Genomic DNA, 21,343 nt, shown 5'->3' with positions numbered 1-21,343 from the left:
TTCACAAAGCAGAACTGCTGACGATTCAGAATATGACCTTGAGTGCATATGCCCTTCCCTAGGCTTCAATCTCTCAATCTATGATACAAGGAGAGGGCTTCCAACAATGTTTATCTTGCTAAATTCCAAGGCTGTAAGGAACAACAATGCGTCTTTGCGACCTCAGGTGAAAAGGGCCCTTAGAGGTAAAGAATAAGCTATTTGCCCTTAGCTCAAAAAGGGATGTTATTTCTCAAGATATAAATGGAGTGTGAAAGATTGCAAGGTTTTCTGGGGAAATGGGGGTGGGGGTGGGGATTTATTTTATATTCCAGTCCATTTACAAAATTTTCATCTTCCTTAAATTCAAAGAAATAAGAATGTACTAGAACTCTTTTAAGAACAGCGACATTCACTCCTTTCCTGTTTCCTCAAGCTGGATGAAACTGCAGGAGGTCTGCTCCACTTTTAGCTGATTATGTCCCTAAATAAGGTTTAGATAAGCTCTTGCAGGGCCTGTGATTCAAAACCTGTTCTAAGACGTGCAGAAAGATGGACAAAGAATGAAACTTTAGTTGGTGTGAAGAGATTGTGAATTTATCATGCTTAAAAAAGAATTTTTAAAAGTGATTCATTTTTTTCGGCGGGGCGTGGTGGCTCACGCCTGTAATCCTGGCACTTTGGGAGGCTGAGGTGGGCGGGTTGCCTGAGGTCAGGAGTTTGAGACCAGCCTGGCCAACATGGTGAAAATCCCGTCTCTACCAAAAATACAAAAATGAGCTGGGCGTGGTGGTGCGCGCATGTAATCCCAACTACTTGGGAAGCTGAGGCAGGAGAATTGCTTGAACTCGGGAGTTGGAGGTTGCAGTGAGCCGAGATCTCACCACTGCACTCCAGCCTGGGCAACAAGAGGGAAACTCCGTCTCAACAACAACAACAACAAAGTGATTATTTTTTCTTTTTTTTTTTTTTTTTTTTTTTTTTGTTTTTTGAGACGGAGTCTCGCTCTGTCGCCCAGGCTGGAGTGCAGTGGCCGGATCTCAGCTCACTGCAAGCTCCGCCTCCCGGGTTTACGCCATTCTCCTGCCTCAGCCTCCCAAGTAGCTGGGACTACAGGCGCCCGCCACCTCGCCCGGCTAGTTTTTGTATTTTTAGTAGAGACGGGGTTTCACCGTATTAGCCAGGATGGTCTCGATCTCCTGACCTCGTGATCCACCCGTCTCGGCCTCCAAAGTGCTGGGATTACAGGCTGAGCCACCGCACCCGGCCTAATTTTTTTTTTTTCTAGTCAGTCACATTAGAGTGAATGTTTTGGAGGGGTACTTTAGACATTTTGGTGCTAATAATTTCACATTCCTAATGGAAAAGATCTCTCTTCTTCCTTTCAGAGTTCTCTAAAGTCCCATTTGTACAAATTCTCTAGAGGAAAAGCAAGTTTGAGAGTTTCCTGTTTCTTGATGATAGGTGAGGAAATCGACTCTATTCCCTAAATTGAGAGTGGCTTTGGTAAGCATAGTGTGTTCTAGAAAGTTCAAACTTTTTAAGGAGTGTTCTTCTTTTTTTGCTTTCTTTCTTTTTTAATAATAAAGAGACAGGGCCTCGCTATGTTATCCAGGCTGGTTTTCAACTCCTGGCGTCAAAGGATCTTCCCACCTTGGCCTCTCAAAGTGCTGGGATTACAGGTGTGAGCCACCACACCTGGCTTTGAGAGTGTCTTTCTGATTCAGTTTTCAGTTGGGCAAGGTTTTCCTAGGGTGAGTCTGCTACCTGGGGAACTCCTGGGGTCACTGCTTTTAACTAACTCTCTCATTTTTTCACCCTCAGGAAACTCCAGAAGAAAATGGAGACTGGGAACTGAAGAAACAGTAAGGCGTCCCCTCGCCACCCACAATAAATCTGTTTTAAATTTGTGCACTAAATCATGCTCAAATGCCTTCAGTGGCTTAGTGTAGGTCTGTTATGTGCAATTTAAAATCCTCAATAAATGTCTCTAACTGAAAGTTTTAGCTCTGTGCCTCCTCTCTCATATAATCTCTTATTTGATTACTGATGCTCAACCTGACGGGGCTTTCTCCCCACCTTACCTACAGTTTTCACTGAAAAAATCTCCCCATCTCCTATCTTTGGATATGAAATCATTTCCACCTTTCAAGGTCACCAGCTGGGGCATCATTTTCTACCTACAGACGCTATAGTGTGTCCCTTCTTGCCTCACATCATAGACAAAACTATGAACTGTGGAAGGGGAGGATCCTGGTCTAATTACTATGTCTAGCCTTCATACATCCTCATGGAACACCTTGCCCAGATTGGAAACTGAGTGAATGGACAAATTAAGTAATTAATTAACTCTCTGTCCCATGACTCCTTGTAGATTGGAAAGCCTTTGGAGGTAGAGTTGCCAGACTTAGCGAATCAAAATATAAGATACTCAGTTATATCTGCATTTCATATAACCAGTAATACTTCTTTCAATACAAGTATGTCCCATAAATTAATTGCGACATAATAACAAATAATCGTTGTTTACATGAAATTCAAATTTAACTGGGCGTCCTGTATTTTATCTGGCACCACGATGTGGAGGGCAAGGGTTCCCCTTTGCGCCTGGCTTCTTCCCAGCAGGTGCTCGGTGTCTGTGTACCTGTTAGAGCGAAATCCCAACCAGCCCCGCCTTTCACAGCTGGCGTCCGTAGCCGGGGGGAGGCACACGACCAGGAAAGACAGACATCCGGGTTGAGACCGTCGCTCGAGACTGGCAGAAAGGTTTGCACTCGGGAGGCAGCCTCAAACCCGTGGGCTCCGGGACTTCTCGACTGGCTCCATCACCCATTCTGACCACCCGCCCTACCCCCCATCTGGTGACCAGTCATCACCGACCGGGTGGCGGGACTGCCTGACTTTTCAATCGCTGCCTACCATTGGCAAAACTCTCCATCCGTTACTTTAAGCCCCGCCTAGCAGACTGTCGCTTCCCAAGTTACGTCTCTTCCGTAGGCCGCGACGTAGCTGGTGATTGGTGGCGAAAGCGGCAGCTGTCCCAGCGGACGCGACGAAGGGACGGGCCCCGGAGTCTGGAAGAGTCCGAGCGCGTCACCCCCTCACGCTGCGGTTGTCGCTCGTGTCCCGCCGTCCCGCTCCGTGTCGCCCCGCACTGCTGCGGCCGGCGCGGCACCATGGCTGTGTTTGTCGTGCTCCTGGCGTTGGTGGCGGGTGAGGAGCCGGGGCGGGCAGGACGTGCCTGGGGAGGCCCTGCACCGCGGGGCTTGGGGGTCGGGGTCGGCCGCGGGCGAGTGACTGCGAGGCAGGTGCCGCAGTGCGGTCCGTCAGCGGCGGCCTCGCCTCAGCCGCCTCCCTGTCAACATCTTTTCCGGATCGCCGTGGCGGCGCGGCCTCACGGGCCGCCGGGGCCGGGGCTGGGCTGCGTAGGGGGCCCTTGAGCCGGCCTCCACCCTCCACTTTGAGGAGGCGCGTCCGGCAGGCCTCTTCCCCTTTGAGAGGCCCTCAGAGTATGGAGATACATTTCTCAATGAAGTGGGATTCATTGAGTCGCAGCCCGCTGCCGAAGAAGGGAAGGCAGACTTTTTTAGCTGCCACGATGTTTTTGCGTTTGTACGGTGTCTTCATTTCTAGTGGTTGTCATCAGTAATTGCTGAAATCTCTTCCCCTCCCCTCCCTTATGTATATTTCAGGATACAAAAGTTGAGATGGAATCATTATTTTTATATGATTATTTCTTAAGGCGAATACAAAGCACCTCTCAATGGTTTGTCACAGTTCCAAATTTTAAGGATTTGGAAACTAGGATGTGAGTCACATTTTTAGGGTCACATGTCAATACATGGTAGCTTTCTGAGTAGAACCTAGGTTCCTAAGCATTCAGCAAGAGGAGAAGAAATCAGCTAATACGTGGCCTCTTATTGCATATCATGTGGTAATGTATTTCATTTGACAGCAGTCCTTAGAAGTGGGTATCTTCTTCGTTTTGCAGGGTGGTCAACCTAAATAAATTACCCAACGCTAAACAGGTAGTAGCAAAGCTGAATTTGATTTCAGATGAGGTGGCACCAGCGCATGGGCCTTTTCCATTATATATGTTGTGTTGCACAGGTAACGCTATTACTGTATGAGAATGTGAGAGTAATGGGGGCTGAGACTGGAGGCACACACAGTAGTGAACAAGAGGCCAAGTTGAGAACAGTTTGGAGGAATGGGTGCTCTGATCCTCAGTGTGTCAGTTTAAAACCTATAGGAGGCCGGGTGCGGTGGCTCACGCCTGTAATCCCAGCACTTAGGGAGACTGAGGCAGGCGGATCACCTGAGGTCAGGAGTTTGAGACCAGCCTGGCCAACATGGCAAAACACCGTCTCTACTGCAAATACAAAAATTACCCGGGCGTGATGGGGCACGCCTGTAAATCCCAGCTACTCAGGAGGCTGAGGTACAGGAATCGCTTGAACCAGGGAGGCGGAGGTTGCAGTGAGCCAAGATCGCGCCACTGCACTCTAGCCTGAGCAACAGAGCCAGACCTTGTCTCAAAAGCAAAAACAAACAAACAGACAAACAAACCAAAAACCTATGTGAGGTGTTGGGAGGTCCTGCTTTTGGAATGGCGATTTAATTCTGCACCAGTATGCTCTTGAAATCTGCAGATCTCCTCTGTCCCTAGAGGTGCAGGGGTTTTCTGTGTTAATGATAGTTACGTTGTATCCATGCCCCAAACATTTTCAAGTTTTTTGTTTCTTCTGTTTCTGGCTCTGGATAGGTCATTCTGATCTACTGAGATACTTTGAGGGAATTAATTTTAATTCAGTTTTTGAAATTTTAAAAATATTCCCTTTGATCCTGTGGTTTAACTGAACATCTATTGAGATTCCATGTTTTAATGTTTTGACTGATACTATTTTGATTCAGTGGGATGTAGGCTTTTTTGTTTTGGGTCTGAGATAAAATAATTGCTTCTGCACACGGTTTGAACATGCTTTCCTTACTAGCATAGCCGAGTTCATACAGAACAAGAACCCGATCCTGTCAGCTTCTGAATTGCTCAGTCTTGTCAGATGAGGTTCAATTATTATTTTCCACAATGACTAAATGTGATGTAATGGAAAACATCTTTAAGATATCTGACTTCTGTATTCCAGGCAGAAACAGAAATAGAAATCCTTTAAAACAGTGTTGCCAAACAGGAGAGAGAACTAGGGACCTAGAGAGAGAGGAAGGGAACTAGGGTTTTGAATACCACATCATGAGGAGTATTTGAAAAAATTCAGATATTTAGCCTGGAGAAGAAAGGCCAAGGTGAACACATGGAATTTGAAGTGATGTCATGTAGAAGAGAGAGAGATAGGACCCATTTTATATTAACTGATTCCATCCACCATTCATAGATGATCATAGCACAGTATAGTGGAGTTCCTAGAGGAAGGACACTTATCCCAGACGGGGGAGGGTGAGAAAATTTCCCATAGGAGGTGCCTCCCAGGGCTAATGTGTTGAAAAGTTGGGGTGGAGGAAAAGGTATTGAAACAGAACAGCATGTGTAAAAGCAGAGTGATGTGAGAGCAAAGGGCAATTAGTTTGGTGGGCTAAAATGTACAGGGATTAAGTTGGGGAGATCCCAGAAATAATGTTGATGAGGTTACTTGGGTGTTAATGCTTTGGGTTTTGCCTCAGAGTCTCTGGGCAGTGAGAGGAGGCATTTAAGCAGAAGGGTGAATGGTCAGATCTGTATTTTGAAGCAGTTATGGGAAAGTCTGGATTGGAGAGAGGCATGACAAAGGTCTTAAGGCAACCAATTCTAGCATACCTGGTGAGGGCCTGAAGAGTGTGCCCTGGACATAGAGGGAAAGGATTTGTGAGATAAGAAAGAAAGATGAAATTCAGTGGCTAATTAGCTGTGTTGCTGAGGAAGGATTTAAAGACAACGGATTCCAGCCACTGGTTGGAAAGTGGTATCATCCATCAAGATAGAGAATACAGGAGAAGCGTGTGGAAGATGGTGAATTGGGTGTGTTTTTGGTGTTTGCAGCCTTAGGAGTAGTTTGGCTCAGCTCAGAGATGTAGAATAGGAAAGTAATAAAAGTCAAGAATGGAGCCCTCGGATCTTCAATGTGGAATATGCTAGGTGATCCATTTGGATGCCAGAAGAATGTACTAGAACTTCCATTTGTATCTTTTTTGTTTTTGTTTTTGAGACAGGGTCTCACTCTGTCACCCAGGCTGGAGTGCACTGGTGTGATCACAGCTCACTGCAGCCTCGACCACCCAGGCTCAAGTGATTCTCCCACCTCAGCCTCCCTAGTAGCTGGGACCGCAGGTGCATGCCACCATACCCAGCTAATTTTTTGTTTGTTTTTGTAGCGATGAGGTCTCGAACTCCTGGGCCCAAGTGATCCTCCTCCTCAGCCTCCCAAAGTGCTGGAATTACATGCAGGTGTGAGCCATCGCACCTGGCCTCTATCTGTCTCTCAGCCTATCTAGCGATCTTTTTTTTTTTTTCTTTTTTGAGACAGAGTCTTGCTCTGTCACCAGACTGAAGTGCAGTGGCACAATCTCAGCTCACGACAACCTCCGCCTCCTGGGTTCAAGCGATTCCTGTCCCTCAGCCTCCCAAGTAGCTGGGACTACTCTTGTTTCCCAGGCTGGAGTGCAATGGCACGATCTTGGCTCACCTCAAGCTCCACCTCCTGGGTTCAAGTGATTCTCCTGCCTCAGTCTCCCAAGTAGCTGGGATTACAGGCATGCGCCACCACGCCTGGCTAATTTTGTATTTTTTTAGTAGAGATGGGTTTCTCCATGTTGGTCAGGCTGGTCTTGAACTCTCAACCTCAGGTGATCTGCCTCCTGAGTAGCTGGGACTACAGGCATGCACCACCACATCCGGCTAACTTGTGTATTTTTTTGGTAGAGATGAGTTTCACTATGTTTGCCAGACTGGTCTCGAACTCCTGACCTCAAATGATCTGCCCGCCTCAGCCTCCAAAAGTGCTGGGATTACAGGCATGAGCCACCACATCTGGCCTAATTTTTGTATTTTCAGTAGAGATGGGGGTTTGCCATGATGGCCAGGCTGGTCTTGAACTCTTGACCTCAAGTGATCTGCCTGTCTCAGCCTCCCAAAGTGCTGGGATTACAGCTGTGAGCCATCATTCCTGGCCTATCTATTTTTATCTTATCTCTTTTTGAGTAATAATGGTCAGGTATTTTGTAGACTGTCCCTCAATTTGGGTTTATCTGATGTTTTCTCATTATTAGATTGGGAAAAATATACACAGGTATCTCATCCTTTTTAAAATTTTTGTTTTTTTGTGCTTTGTAATATAGCACAAATCAAATACATATCTATTACTATAGTAGAAGTGTATACTTTACATGGAGAGGATGAGAGGGACAGAAGAGAGAAAGGCTACTTTCCAATTTTGTGCTGATAGGGTTGAAATCTAAAAAGTTTGGCCACCACTGCTTTTAAGGACAGGAAGGGAAAGAAACAGAGGAGAAGCAGTCAAAGGGATTGCAAGGAAAACCAGGGCTGTGGCTGCATGAAGACCAAAGCAGGGGCTTTTCAAGGATGGAGTTGCCAGTATCAAATGCTTTGGTAAGTTAGATAAAATTAAGGGATGGAAATTGCCTTTTGAGTTTGGGGAGTTGTTTCAGTGGCATGGTGGGCTTGGAAGGTGTGGGCGGCCAGGTGCGGTGGCTCACGTCTGTAATCCCAGCACTTTGGGAGGCCAAGACAGGCGGATTGTTTGAGGTCAGGAGTTCGAGACTAGTCTGGCCAACATAGTGAAACCCTGTCTCTACCAAAAAAATACACAAGTTAGCCAGATGGGGGGCACGTGCCTGTAGTCCCAGCCACTCAGGACTCTGAGGCAGTAGAATCTCTTGAACCTGGGAGGTGGAGGTTGCGGTGAGCTGAGATCCTTACCACTGCACTCCCACCTGGGTGACAGAGCAAGACTGTCTCAAAAAAAAAAAAAAAAAAAATTAAAGTTTTAAAAAAAGTGTGGGTTAAGTAGTAAATGTGAAATGAAGTATAGAAGCAAACGGTGGTTGACTGCTCTTCCTGGATTCTTCCTCTGAAGGGGAGCAAGGCTGGTAGCTGGTGGAGACTGGTAGGACCAAAGGAGGTTTTTTTTATGGTTTAGTTATAGAATGGGAGTGCCCTGAGTTTATTTTTATGCTGAAGTGAAAGGGCCAGTGGAGAGGGAGAAAATTGGTGGTTTGAGGTGTGACTTCATTCATTCATTAACTCAACAAGTACTTATTGAGCACCAATGTGTCAGGCTCTCTTCTCAGCCCTGGGGATAGTGTGTGAACAAGATTGCACTGAAATCCCCGCCTTCATGGAGCTTGTATTCTATAGGGCCATCTTTTGATGGCTGTTACCATATAGCCACCTAGCTCCTGATAGAAGAGTGGCTTACTTAATAAACAGTGAAGGAGCAAAGGTCCCTAAGAAGGCTGAACACAGGATTGTCTTAGACTGGAGGAGGGACATCCCTGCCCTCATGTCTGGAGGGAGAGGAGATATAGATAGGGGCTTGTGCAGATAAATATGTGGTAGGGAGAGGAAGCAGGTAGCTCAAGAAATTCCTCTGTTTTCTCTGAAGCTGGAGATGAGGTTATCTGGTGAGACTGAGTCAGGGAGTGATAGCATAGGAAGTTGAAATTTAGGAAGCCCATTTCAGTTCAGTACAAGGAAAAACTTTTCAAAGGATTAGAATGTTGGGAAAATGAAGCCAGTTGCTGGCAATATAGTTCATATTTGAGTGTGGTGTCCCATCACTGGCAGTATTGAAATAGAGGAGGGGTGACTTTCTGCCAGGTATCCCTGAGACATGCTTATACTTACAATAAGCAGAAGTTTGGACAAATGACCTTTCTCTTTATAGGAGTCCCTGACTCTAAGGTTTTCTAAAGTTCTGGGCTTCTGAAGGACTGTTGTACAAGCATGGAAGTTGAAACTATGAAGTCGGGGCAAAGTTATTTGGTATAGGTTTGCTGGAATTGAATGAGTAGGGCCATGTCTCAAAACAGGGGTATCTCCAAATTAAAATATGGTTTTTTAAATGTGTATGGTACCTGGGGCTGGGTGCGGTGCCTCACGCCTGTAATCCCAACACATAGGGAGGCCGAGGCGGGCTGATCACTTGAGGTCAGGAGTTTGAGACCAGCCTGGCTGATATGGTGAAACCCCTCTCTACTAAAATACAAAATTTAGCCAGGCATGGTGGCCACACCTGTAATTCCAGCTACTCCGGGGCTGAGGCAGGAGAATTGCTTGAACCTGGGAGGCGGAGGTTGCAGTGAGCCAATATTGTGCCACTGCACTCCAGCCTTGGCGACACTGCGAGACTCTGTCTCAAAACAAACAAACAAACAAACAAAATATGTGTATGGTTCTTGGGAAGTATAGGTCTCTTGGTTACTCATTTTTCTTAGTGTTTGCAGTACTACTACTTTAGTGAACCAAGATATCTATCAGTTACAAAAGACCATTCCATTCTGCTAAATTTTTTTGGTCTGTCTTCAGCTAGAGCAGTTTGGAAGTTCCTGTTCTGACAGCTATGCTGAATTGAAATTTGTAACAGTATGTATCGGCACCATCCTGAAGCCTTTTATTTACTGTCAATACTGCAACACCAAAACATTTACTGTTGCTTCCAACTTTATTTCCATACCCTGTTAGTGGTACTTTCCTTAGGTCAAGAGAATAACACTGATGCTTTACTAAAGTCTGATTTTCCCATACTAGGTGTGGCTAACATTTGTTCTAGACTTGGAGCTAATTTTTTTCATAGGAATGCAAAATTTAAAAATCAGCCAGGCATGATGGCATATGCACCTGTAGTCCTAGCTACTCAGAAGGCTGAAGCAGGAAGCTGAGGCAGGAAGATCCCTGGGCCCTGGAGTTTGAGGCTGCAGTGAGTCATGCAGACTCAAACTCAGCTTGGGCAACACACTCAGACCCTGTCTCTAAAAAAAGAACTAGGTACAAATTTCATCCTTAAATGTAAACAACCAATCGTGTTCACTTGGTTGCCCGAAGACTACAAAAAGCTCAGAGGCTCTGCCCTTAGGCCTGGCAGTGAAGCAGTTCCCAGGCAGAATTTCTGTTTTCAGGGGTGCTCAGGATTTGGAGAAAAGTTCCTTTCAGTGACTGAAATTAGCTACTTGTCCCTGTGTAAGCTAGACATCACTAGGTTAATAGATAATGGATGAAGAGGCCAAATACGTCATCCTTAGCTGTCCAGGGCTTATAAAATAGCCCCTTTCTCATCTTTATCTTTTAATCCCAAAACCTTAGACTAGTTGACTTTATCATTACAGAATACCTTTTCTTACCCTCTTGACATGTCAACTACAATTTCCTGGACTTTGTTTCCAAAGTCTGAAGTGTTTTTGTGTTTCTCCTTGTGACATGTATGCCCCATCCCACCAACATTTGAGAGTCCTTATTTCACTAGGGTTGCCTGTGGGACATAAGGAAAGATGTTACCTATCCTAAGACATACTAACCTGCTAAAATCTTATAGTGAAATACTAGGAACTTTATGAATTTGCATTGTGTAGAGAGGATTGATGGTAGAAATAATTTAGAGATTTCAAGCTTCTTTTCTTCCTTTTTAGTCTGGGCCTGGGCTTTGTTTTTTAAATTTTGGAGATATGCCACTGATTTCTAATTCCTGCCAAATTGCTACATGCCTCTATTAAGAGCCATCAGTAGGAAGGTGTCTATATCATTAGGAAACCCTGTTTTATAGTCGTACCTTTGTTGATCTCTTTTTGAGATTTTGTTTGTTTCTTGTTTTTATCAGGCAGTCCCTAAACCAGAATAGGTTCAGAGAGGCTCTGATAGTTGTACTTTTGTTCTAGCAGAATGTGTGGACTTAAATCCTTAGAGTGATACTTTGAAAAAGAATTTGTTATTGTTTAGGACTCAGCATTTTGACCAGTCATAATTTAATATGCTAAGTCAGTGGTGAATGGGGAAACATGTATTATATTTAATAATTGTCAAGGTAAATGATTTATGGTGCTGATAATTCATTTACTAATCTGTTTTCTTTTCAGGTGTTTTGGGGAACGAGTTTAGTATATTAAGATCACCGGGGTCTGTTGTTTTCCGAAATGGAAATTGGCCTATACCAGGAGAGCGGATCCCAGACGTGGCTGCATTGTCCATGGGCTTCTCTGTGAAAGAAGTATGTATATATTTTTTTAAATGTTTGGAGCTGCTTCTAAGAACATTTTTACTGATTTCTGCTAATAGCCCAAGAAAGCATCAAACAAACGTAGGTACATTTGGTACAGATTACAAAAGTAAAAAGCTCATCTGGACCAGGCGCAGTGGCTCACGCCTGTAATCCCGGCATTTCGTAGGCCGAGGTGGGAGGATCAGTTGAACCCAGGAATTTGAGACCAGCCTGGGCAACATAGTGAGACTCCCATCTCAATTAAAAATAAATGAATTAATTTTTAAAAAGCCCATTTGTAGTTGGGAAGATTTTGGATAAATGCTTCAAGCTTGGCTTCTGAAACAAATCATTAGAAATCATTAACTATATAATTGTTTATTCATTGTAGTGAAATTCTTTATATATTAGAGAATGCATCTGTCCTACTGCTAATAGGATATCTACTTTGTTTTTGTTTTTGTTTTAGAATAGGCGATAGATTCACTATGAATGATAAAATATATATGCATCATGCCTGAGGTTAGGAAAATAGTGTAGTCAGTAGCCATGGGGCAGCCAAGGACCTCGGTTTCCTAGAATGAAGCTGTGACCTGTTGTTGTAATTGGTTGCTTATGTGATTGTAGGGAGTGGGAGGGTCTAGATCCAGTCAGTATGAGAGATCAGAAGCTAAGGGCTCAGAAGAAAGGAAATGCAGCTTGCTCTGTGCTATCATCTCCTTCTCTTTGTAAGTCTGGTGCTTTTGATGTGGTCTCTAGATATTATCATCAGTCACTGAAAGGAACTTTTCTCCAAATCCTGAGCACCCCTGAAAACAGAAATTCTGCCTGGGAACTGCTTCACTGCCAGGCCTAAGGGCAGAGCCTCTGAGCTTTTTGTAGTCTTCGGGCAACCAAAGTGAACACGATTGGTTGTTTACATTTAAGGATGAAATTTGTACCTAGTTCTTTTTTTAGAGACAGGGTCTGGCTGTGTTGCCCAAGCTGAGTTGGAGTCTGCATGACTCACTGCAGCCTCAAACTCCAGGGCCCAAGGGATCTTCCTGCCTCAGCCTTCTGCCTCAGCCTTCTGAGTAGCTAGCTACAGGTGCGTGCCATCATATCTGGCTGATTTTTTAATTTTTTGTAGAGACAGGGTCTCGCTATGTTTTCCAGGCTGGTAGGTCTTTAACTCCTGGCCTCAAGCAATCCTTTCTGCCTCAGCCTCCTAAAGTGCTGGGATTACAGGCACGAGCCACCACACCCAGCCTGTACCTAATTCTTTTTTTTTGTTTTGTTTTGTTTGCAACAGGGTCCCACTCTGTCACCCAAGCTAGAGTGTAGTGGCCTAATCTCGGCTCACTGCAACCTCCACCTGCCAGGTTCAAGAGATTCTCCCACCTCAGCCTCCCCAGTAGCTGGGACCACAGGTGCACAACACATGCCCAGATCATTTTTATATTTTTTGTAGAGACAGGATTTTGCCATGTTGCCCAGGCTGGTCTTGAACTCCTGGGCACAAGGAATCTACCTGCTTCAGCTTCTGAAAGTGCTGAGATTACAGGCATGAACACCACACCCGACCATCTAGTTCTTTACAGCCTTAAACTTGACTACAGATGGCTGTTAAAATAACTTTGAGAAATAATTATTAGTAAACTAATGATAGTTACTTTTAGTAGGAATTGTTTTATTTATAAAGACTTAGTCTAAAGAGGATGTTTTAATGACCATCTTGCTATGTTGCTGTGAAAGATAAAAGTGATGCTGTATATAAGGCAAAAAATGATGTGGGGGAAGAAAATTTCTGTGGCTACATGAAGAAAAGAATTATTTTGTGATCTGTTATTTGAAAGGTACCTATGTTTTGTTTACTTGCTTGCTTTTTTCCACAAAAGGTGTGAGATAACTTACTATTAGACTTTGTTTCAAATCTGTAGAATTTTAAGAAAATGAAAAGGGTAGAAATCAGCATTCTTAATTAGGAGATTGCAGCGACTGCCACAAATAAAATGTTTAGTTTCCCTGTGAATTTTCCTTGTCAGTGTCATCCCAGAACCCCTTAACTCTGCTTATTAGATGTTACTGGGGAGGTGGGTTCCTGAGTTGATAATTAAACTCCGTTTTGTGCTTTTCAATGTTTAGGACCTTTCTTGGCCAGGACTTGCAGTGGGTAACCTATTTCATCGTCCTCGGGCTACTGTCATGGTGATGGTGAAGGGAGTGGACAAACTGGCTCTACCCCCAGGCAGTGTCATTTCGTACCCTTTGGAGAATGTGAGTATTATTATAAAAAATTAAAGGGATGTGTTTTACATTTTCCCTTGTCAGCTGTCATTATGAATTGCATTCTAAACATACTTCTCTTATCTGTTTCTGATGCACGGTTTCTTTTGAAATTCTTTTACAAACACAATTTCTTTTTAAGAAAATTACATGATGATTGTAATTGATTGAGGCTTGGCTGTTCTCTGTGGATGAGAGTACTGTTTAAGATAAGAGAGAGAAATTGCCCCAGTCAGAATAGCCAGAGGCTCGAAAAAGAGAGCCACCAAAGGAGAAACCAGTTGGGGGTGTATCCTACTGCCGTTTTCTTGGCCATTGTCTTGTCATCTTCCCTGCAGGATTTTACCTCTTTTTGTGTGTAAGGACACTGGAGGCTGATTGCTGGCTCACTTACTCCTTCACTGGCCATTCAGGCAATGTGGGTGACTGTGCTGATCTATATGCTTCCATTATAAGCATACAGAAGTGCTTGAAAGAATGTCACAAAAACATTTTTACTAGCATAAGTAAATTTGAATGCAAGAGGGGGTGGTATACACAGGTGTTACATATGGATGGAAAACTCAGAAGCCATAGTGGTGAGCAAGAGCTGATGCTGAAACTGTGTTTCCTGCAGAAATTCAGGGACTAGAAAATGCTGTCAACTTGTACTTCAAAAGAGGACTGGTAAAACTAGTAAAGCTGGCTTGCTGCCCTTGGCTGTTGGACCCAAAGAGTCCCCTGAGAGAAATTAGAATTAGAATTATAGGCTTATGCTGTGCAGAGTGGTTCTTTCCAAATTCACATGACCTGCCCCATAGGGACACCTCCACAGCCAAGGGCTCCTTTGGTCAAATATGGAAGATGAGTGGAATTTACAAAGCACCTCAAGGAACAAAAATGCCATGAGAAACTAGGTGCAACAAACAGAATTCATCTCCTTAGGACTACAGAGAATAGGCCAATTTCCAAGAGACCTAAAAATACATACATTAAAATTGTGAAAAAAAAAAAAAAGGGACCAGACATGGTGGCTCACACCTGTAATCCCAGCACTTTGGGAGGCCAAGATGGGAGGATTGCTTGAGGCCAGGAGTTTGAGACCAGCTTGGTCAACATAGCAAGACCCTATCTCTGCGGGGGCAGGGGGGAAGAAGAAGAAAGAAAGAGAAAAAATTTGTGAAAAAAAGGAAGGAACAGAAACTATGAGGGAGTTACAAAACATTTTTGATATATGGTGCTTTAGTTGATACTTCAAAATATTTCATAATTTGTATTGTGATTCTTTAACCCATGAGTTATGTAGAAGTATTTTTTCCAAATGCATGAGTTTTAAAAACATAATTTCTAATTTTTAAATTTCTAAGTTCACTGCATTGTAATACTGTGGTCTATGTGATGCTGAAGTTTTGGGAATTTTTTTTTTTTTTCAGACTTTCCTGTGGTCTAGTATAGATTATTTCCAAGCACACATGGCATACTTAGAAAAAATTACTATGCACTAGTCCACAAGGCAAATCTCAACAAACAATAAAGAATCAGTATCATATAAACTACCTTCTCTGACCACAATGCAGTTAAATCTGAACATAATAATAAAACGATATCTCAAAAGGGTATTTGGAGCCCGACACCATGCCTCATGCCTGTAATCCCAACATTTTGAGAGGCCGAGGCGGGTGAATCACTTGAGGCCAGTAATCCGAGACCAACCTGGCCAACATGGCTAAACCCTGTCTCTACTGAAAATACAAAAATTAGCCAGGTGTGGTGGCACACGTCTGTAGTCCCAGCTACTTGGTGGCTAAGGCACGAGAATTACTTGAACCTGGGAGGTGGAGGTTGCAGTGAGCTGGGATTGCGCCACTGCACTCCAGCCTGGGTGACAGAGCGAGACTCTATCTGAAAAAAAAAGAAAAAGCTATTGGATCAACATTTCTCCTTCCCATCCACCTGTCTTCCCCAGCCTCTTCTAACCATCATTCTGCTCTCTACTTCTATGAGTTCAACTTACAAGTGAGGTCATGTAGTATTTGTCCTTCTATGCCTGGCTTATTTCACTTAACATAATGTCCTCCAGGTTTATCCATGTTGCAAATGACAGTTTCCCCCGCTTTAAAGGCTGTATAGTATTCCGTTATGTTTATATACCACATTTTCTTCTGCTGAGACTAGCTGGGTTGGGGAGACCAGCAGTGCTAGAGGAATTAAAGACACATATATAGAAATATAGAGGTGTGAAGTGGGTAATCAGGGGTCTCACAGCCTTCAGAGCTGAGAGCCCCGAACAGAGATTTATCCACATATTTATTAACAGCAACCAGTCATTAGCATTGTTTCTATAGATATTAAATTAACTAAAAGTATCTCTTATGGGAAACGAAGGGATGGGCCAAATTAAAGGACTAGGTTGGGCTAGTTAACTGCAGCAGGAACATGCCCTTAAGACACAGATCGCTCATGCTATTGTTTGTGGCTTAAGAATGCCTTTAAGCGGTTTTCCCGCTCTGGGCGGGCCAAGTGTTCCTTGCCCTCATTCCTGTAAACCCACAACCTTCCAGCTTAGGTGTTAGGGCCATTGTGAACATGTCACAGTGCTGCAGAGATTTTGTTTATAGCCAGTTTTGGGGCCAGTTTATGGCCAGATTTTAGGGGGATTGCTCCCAACATGTCTCCCTTCTTTGATTTGCAAAGAGATAAAAGCAAGGGCAGCTTTGTCACGGTGAGCTACTTCTCGCAGGAGTCAGGATCCACATCTGCAGACCATACAAAGACAACATAGATTAAAAGCACAGTCATCATTGAAATCACAGAGCTTCCAAATGTTTTTATCCATTTAAATGGGTTACTAGCTGCTATTTGTCTGCAGCTCCTTTAAGCACTCCAGTTCCTGGCATTAAGGTCAGGTGTGCCTGGGATGCTTTAAATATTTGTTCTTTTAATTTCGCTATATCCAAAAACAAGTTTGTAGAGTGTCCTTCTAGATGCTTTTTTATTCTTTTCCAAATTTTGATCTTATTAAGAGCATTTAATAGTTTCCACAAATCCTTATGTTTAGCTCCTAGAGCAGGCCATATCATTTGAGGTTGAGGTGCCACTATACCTCCATGGTTCCAGATAATAGGAACTTTTGCTGTACTTCTTATCATTTCTACCATCTGACCATTTTGTTCAGATCATCTGAACGTAGTGTGGCCGTGGCAGGCAGACTGAGAGGTGCAATTCAATTCATCCCCTTAGGGGACCAATTAATAGTGATTCCATAGGAATCATTGTGCAGCACCTCTGCCTGTTCTGCAAAGCAATCTTCCTACACAAGTATGTTCAGTTTTTCTAACTGGGTCCAATCCTGTTTACAAATAGGTTTTTGAGGGTGGCATGCCTCAATTATAAGAGCAGATTTATTATGGTAAATACGGAAATCAGAAAACATGTGTAACTGTGTCAGAGTGATTGCATCCAGGCATTATTACCAGCCAAGATTGATAAAATACCCAATAAGTATCTTTGTTCTCTGTGTCAGCCCTTATTGAAGGAATACTCATGGTGGTGGTGATAACTGCTATCATAGCTACCATTAAATTACTCGTTGTGACTAGTTGTCCTGCTTTTCTCAGGTTTTCTTCTGCCATCTGTGACAGCTTCTTGATCTGTCCCCAGGTGGGTGGCTGTGTTCGATGGGTTGCTCATGACAGTTGGGGCCCTTCTCAGCATCAGTCTCAACATGGCTGTAACCAGGGGGTCCTCGGGATCCTCCCGGAGTCTCTTTCTCGGCATCTGGCTCATGATAAGGTTCAGGTGTCTTGATGGTATCCAAATCGGCTGTTGAGTTTGGCCTGGAGAAATACAAGCATAACCTCTACCCCAAGTTATTATTTTACCTATTTCCCAACTTTTTGTTATCGGATCTCTCCACCAAATCAGTTGTTCTGTTTCTGTCTTTGCAGCTGGTTTCTGTAGATGCTGTTCAGCTGCTGGTAACATCTGGCCTTTGGCAGGCTCAAAAAATTTAAAGTTAATAATGCTAGGTTCAGTTGCATTTGTGGTGTTCCATATACTCTGTCTTCCCCTTTCTGCTTTTGCAACTGCTGTTTTAGGGAGAGATTCATTCTTTCCACTATGGCTTGTCCTTGAGAATTGTATGGGATACTGGTAATGTGTTTAATATTCCACATAGAGGAAAATGTAGCTAGAGTTTGGCTAGTATAGCCTGGGACATTATCTGTTTTAGTAGAAGCTGGAATGCCCATCACCACAAAACACTCAAAAGATGACGTTTAACACAGGCAGAAGACTCTCCTGTTTGGCATGTAGCCCAGACAAAGTGAGAAAAGGTGTCCACGCATACATGTACATAAGCTAGTCTCCCAAACGAGGGAACATGTGTGACATCCATTTGCCAAATAGAGTTAGGTTCCAGTCCTCGAGGATTGATGCCTCCTGTAAAAGATGAGGAATGTACCATTTGGCAAGTTGGGCATCGCTGGATAATAGCTTTAGCTTCTTTCAGGTAATGCTGTATCTGCGTTTGAGACCAGAGGCATTAACATGGATCAAATTGTGAAAGTGTCTAACATTAGATATTGCAATAGCAACTAGGTGATCAGCCATTTGATTCCCTTCAGTCAAAGGTCCTGGAAGGTGTATGAGCCCCAATATGAGTGATGTAAAAAGGGTGCATTCTACCCCTAACTGCTGTTTGCGATTGGGTAAATAAAGTCATCAGTTATTCATCTGTATGAAATCATAACTGAGCATTTTCAATTAACTGTGTGGAATGAACCACATATGAAGAATCAGAAATCACATTAATAGGCATATCAAAAGCAGTCAAAACCTCAGTTACAGCTACAAGCTCCACTTTTTGAGCTGAAGTATAGGACGTCTGGAAAACTTTACTTTTTGAGCCAAAATAAGAAGCTTTACCATTGCTAGACCCATCTGTAAAAACATTCTCAGCACCTTCAATTGGTTTAAATTTAGTTATTTTAGGGAGAATCCAATTAATTAATTTCAAAAACTGAAACAGCTTCGTTTTAGGAAAATGATTATCGAGAATACCCACAAAGTCAGCTAAATGGTTTGCCAAGTAAGACTATTTATAAAAGCTTGCTGTATTTGTGCCTTTGTGAGAGGGATAATAAGTTTTCCAGGATCATATCCATGTAATTTAACAATCCGAGTTCTCCTAATCCTTATCATAGTAGCAATTTGATCTAAATAAGGAGTTAGAGTCCGTGAATTAGTATGTGGAAGAAAAAGCCACCCTACTAAGTTTTGTTTTTGGACAATAACACCAGTAGGTGAATGCTGAGTTGAAAAAATTAGCAAATCTAGAGTCTTCTCTGGATCTATTCTATTTGAGCTTTATGGACTTGCTTCCCAATCAGTTGTAACTCTGCCTCCACCTCCTTTGTTAATTGCCGAGGGCTGGTGAGACTAGGATTTCCTCTAAGAATAGAAAACAGATTACTCATGGCATAGGTAGGAATGCCTAGAGCAGGTCATATCCCCTAGTAATTAATTAATATCCCCTAGTAATTTTGAAAGTCATTTAATGTTTTTATTGATCCCTACGTATATTTACTTTCTGTGGCACAATGGTAGTGTCATTTACTAAGGTCCCCAAGTGGGAGTAAGGAGGAGTAGTCTGAATTTTGTCAGGAGCTATAATTAAACCAGCACGAGAAATTGAATTTTGCAACTGATCATAACATTGGAGTAATATTTCTCGAGTGGGGGCAGCACAAAGTATATCATCCATATAGTGAATAATGTAACACTGAAAATTTTTTATGAGTAGGTTCAATTGCTTGCCCCACATACATCTGGCAAATAGTTGGACTGTTTAACATGCCCTGTGGCAACACTTTCCAATGATAGCCCTTAGCAGGCTGCAGGTTGTTTACTGCAGGAATTATAACTGCAAACCATTCACAGTCTTGCTCAGCTAAAGGGATAGTAAAGAAACAGTCTTTTAAATCTATGACTATTAAAGGCCAATTTTTTGGAACTATAGCAGGAGAAGGCAATCCTGGCTGTAATGCTCCCATTAGTTGTATAACTGAATTGATGACTCTTAAGTCAGTTAATATTCTCCATTTTCCTGATTTTTTTCTTAATTGCGAAAACTGGAGAATTCCAAGGAGAAAATGTTGGAGCATGTGCCCATTTTCTAATTGTTCAGCAACTAATTTCTCTAAAGCCTCCAGTTTTTCTTTACTTAGCGGCCATTGTTCTATCCAAATTGGCTAATCTGTTAACCATTTTAAAGGTATAGGTTCTGGAGGCTTAACAGTGGCCGCCATCGAAAATTACTTCCTAATCTTTGGCAAGAACTTTGTTTTTCCGCTTAAAGCGGTTCTTTCAAACCTTGCAATTTTTTTTTTAGTCCCATACCAGGGACATACCCCATTTCATGCATTGTATGTTGATTTTGAAGGCTATATAATTGTTCTGGAATTAGAACTTGTACTCCCCGTTGTTGTAATAAATCTCTTCCCCATAAATTTATAGGTACAGAAGTTATAATTGCTTGAATAGTCCCAGGTTGTCCATCGGGCCCCTCACAATGCAAAATATAACTACTTTGATATACTTCAGCGGCTTTACCAACTCCAACTATGTTAAATTGAGCGGGTTGAATTGGCCACGTGGATGGCCGGTGGTGTAGAGAAATGATTGAAATGTCCGCTCCTGTATCTACCAAACCTTCAAATTTCTTTCCTTGAATAGTTATTTCAAAGGTAGGACGTTTATCAGTAATTTGATTTACCCAATAAGCTGCTTTGCCTTGTTTATTTGTGCTTCCAAATCCTCCTGTTAGTTTAATTTCACTTTTTCCCATCCCCACATATGGCACAATCAGGAGCTGTGCTATGCGCTCTCCTGGCTCTGCTTTCCAGGGAATAGAAGTAGATACAACAATTTGAATTTCCCCATTGTAATCTGAATCAATGACTCCTGTATGTATTTGTACTCCTTTTAAACTCAAACTAGACCTTCCTAAAAGTAATCCTATTGTCCCTGCCGGCAAGGGTCCACAGACTCCTGTTGGGACCTTTTGCAGGGGTTCCCCAGGCAGAAGGCTCACAGCTTTTGTGCAGCATAAATCTACTGCGGCACTATCAGCTGTGGCAAGGGACAGACATTGTATAGGGGTGAGGGAATGTCCTGAGCTGGAAATGCCCTGGTTTAGAACGGGGCCCGGGACGGGCCCCTCATGATGTTTCCCGAAATCGGGTTCCCTTCTTTATCAAACTTAGAGTGACACTGACTAGCCCAATGTTTTCCTTTTTTACATTTTGGACATATTTTAGGATCAGCAGTTTTTTTTTCCCCTATCTGGCGGCCTGACTCGCTGATTTTTTCTACATTCTTTTTTAGGATGACCATGCTTCCCACAGTTAAAACAAGCTCCAGGAAATGGAGTATTTCCTTTATCCACTCTCAGTCCTGCCATTGCCTGTGCCAACAAGGTAGCTTTAAGCAGATTACCTCCGATACCATCACAGGCCTTGATATAATCAACTAAATGTGCTTTCCCTCTGATAGGTCGCAGAGCAGCCTGGCAATCGGGATTAGCATTGTCGAAAGCTAATAACTGCAACACTATATCCTGAGCAGCCGAATCTGCAATCATCTTTTTAAGAGACTCCTGTAACCGAGCTATAAAATCAACATATGGTTCTCTGGGTCCCTGTTTTATAGCACTAAAGGAAGGGTATTGTTCTCCACCTGAAGTGATTTTTTTTCCCAAGCTCTAATGCACACTCCTCTAAGCTGTTCTGTGGCATCATCCTGCATGACCAGTTGTGCATCTAAACCAGCCCAGCCGCCAACACCCAAAAGTTGGTCTGCAGTTACATTAATTTGAGGTTGCGCCTGGGCATTGCGAGCAGCCTGAATGGAAGCTTCATCTG

The 21,343-nt window shown here is 43.2% G+C and overlaps 1 protein-coding gene across 1 annotated transcript in view; it reads left to right on the top strand.

Annotated features, from left to right (window-relative positions):
• The first annotated feature begins 2,984 nt into the window (after positions 1–2,984).
• The window catches only part of ATP6AP2 (ATPase H+ transporting accessory protein 2), a 33,919-nt gene continuing 15,560 nt past the window's right edge, over positions 2,985–21,343 (top strand). The window contains exons 1-3 of the mRNA XM_033201973.1: positions 2,985–3,192; positions 11,056–11,186; positions 13,302–13,433. Coding sequence (XP_033057864.1) covers positions 3,156–3,192; positions 11,056–11,186; positions 13,302–13,433 — 300 coding nt within the window. The 5' untranslated portion in view covers positions 2,985–3,155. The remainder of the gene's footprint in view (positions 3,193–11,055; positions 11,187–13,301; positions 13,434–21,343) is intronic.

Source organism: Trachypithecus francoisi, unplaced genomic scaffold, assembly GCF_009764315.1.
Source record: "Trachypithecus francoisi isolate TF-2019V2 unplaced genomic scaffold, Tfra_2.0 Lachesis_group6, whole genome shotgun sequence".
Lineage (NCBI taxonomy): Eukaryota > Metazoa > Chordata > Mammalia > Primates > Cercopithecidae > Trachypithecus > Trachypithecus francoisi.
This window is presented reverse-complemented; position numbering and strand designations above follow the sequence as displayed.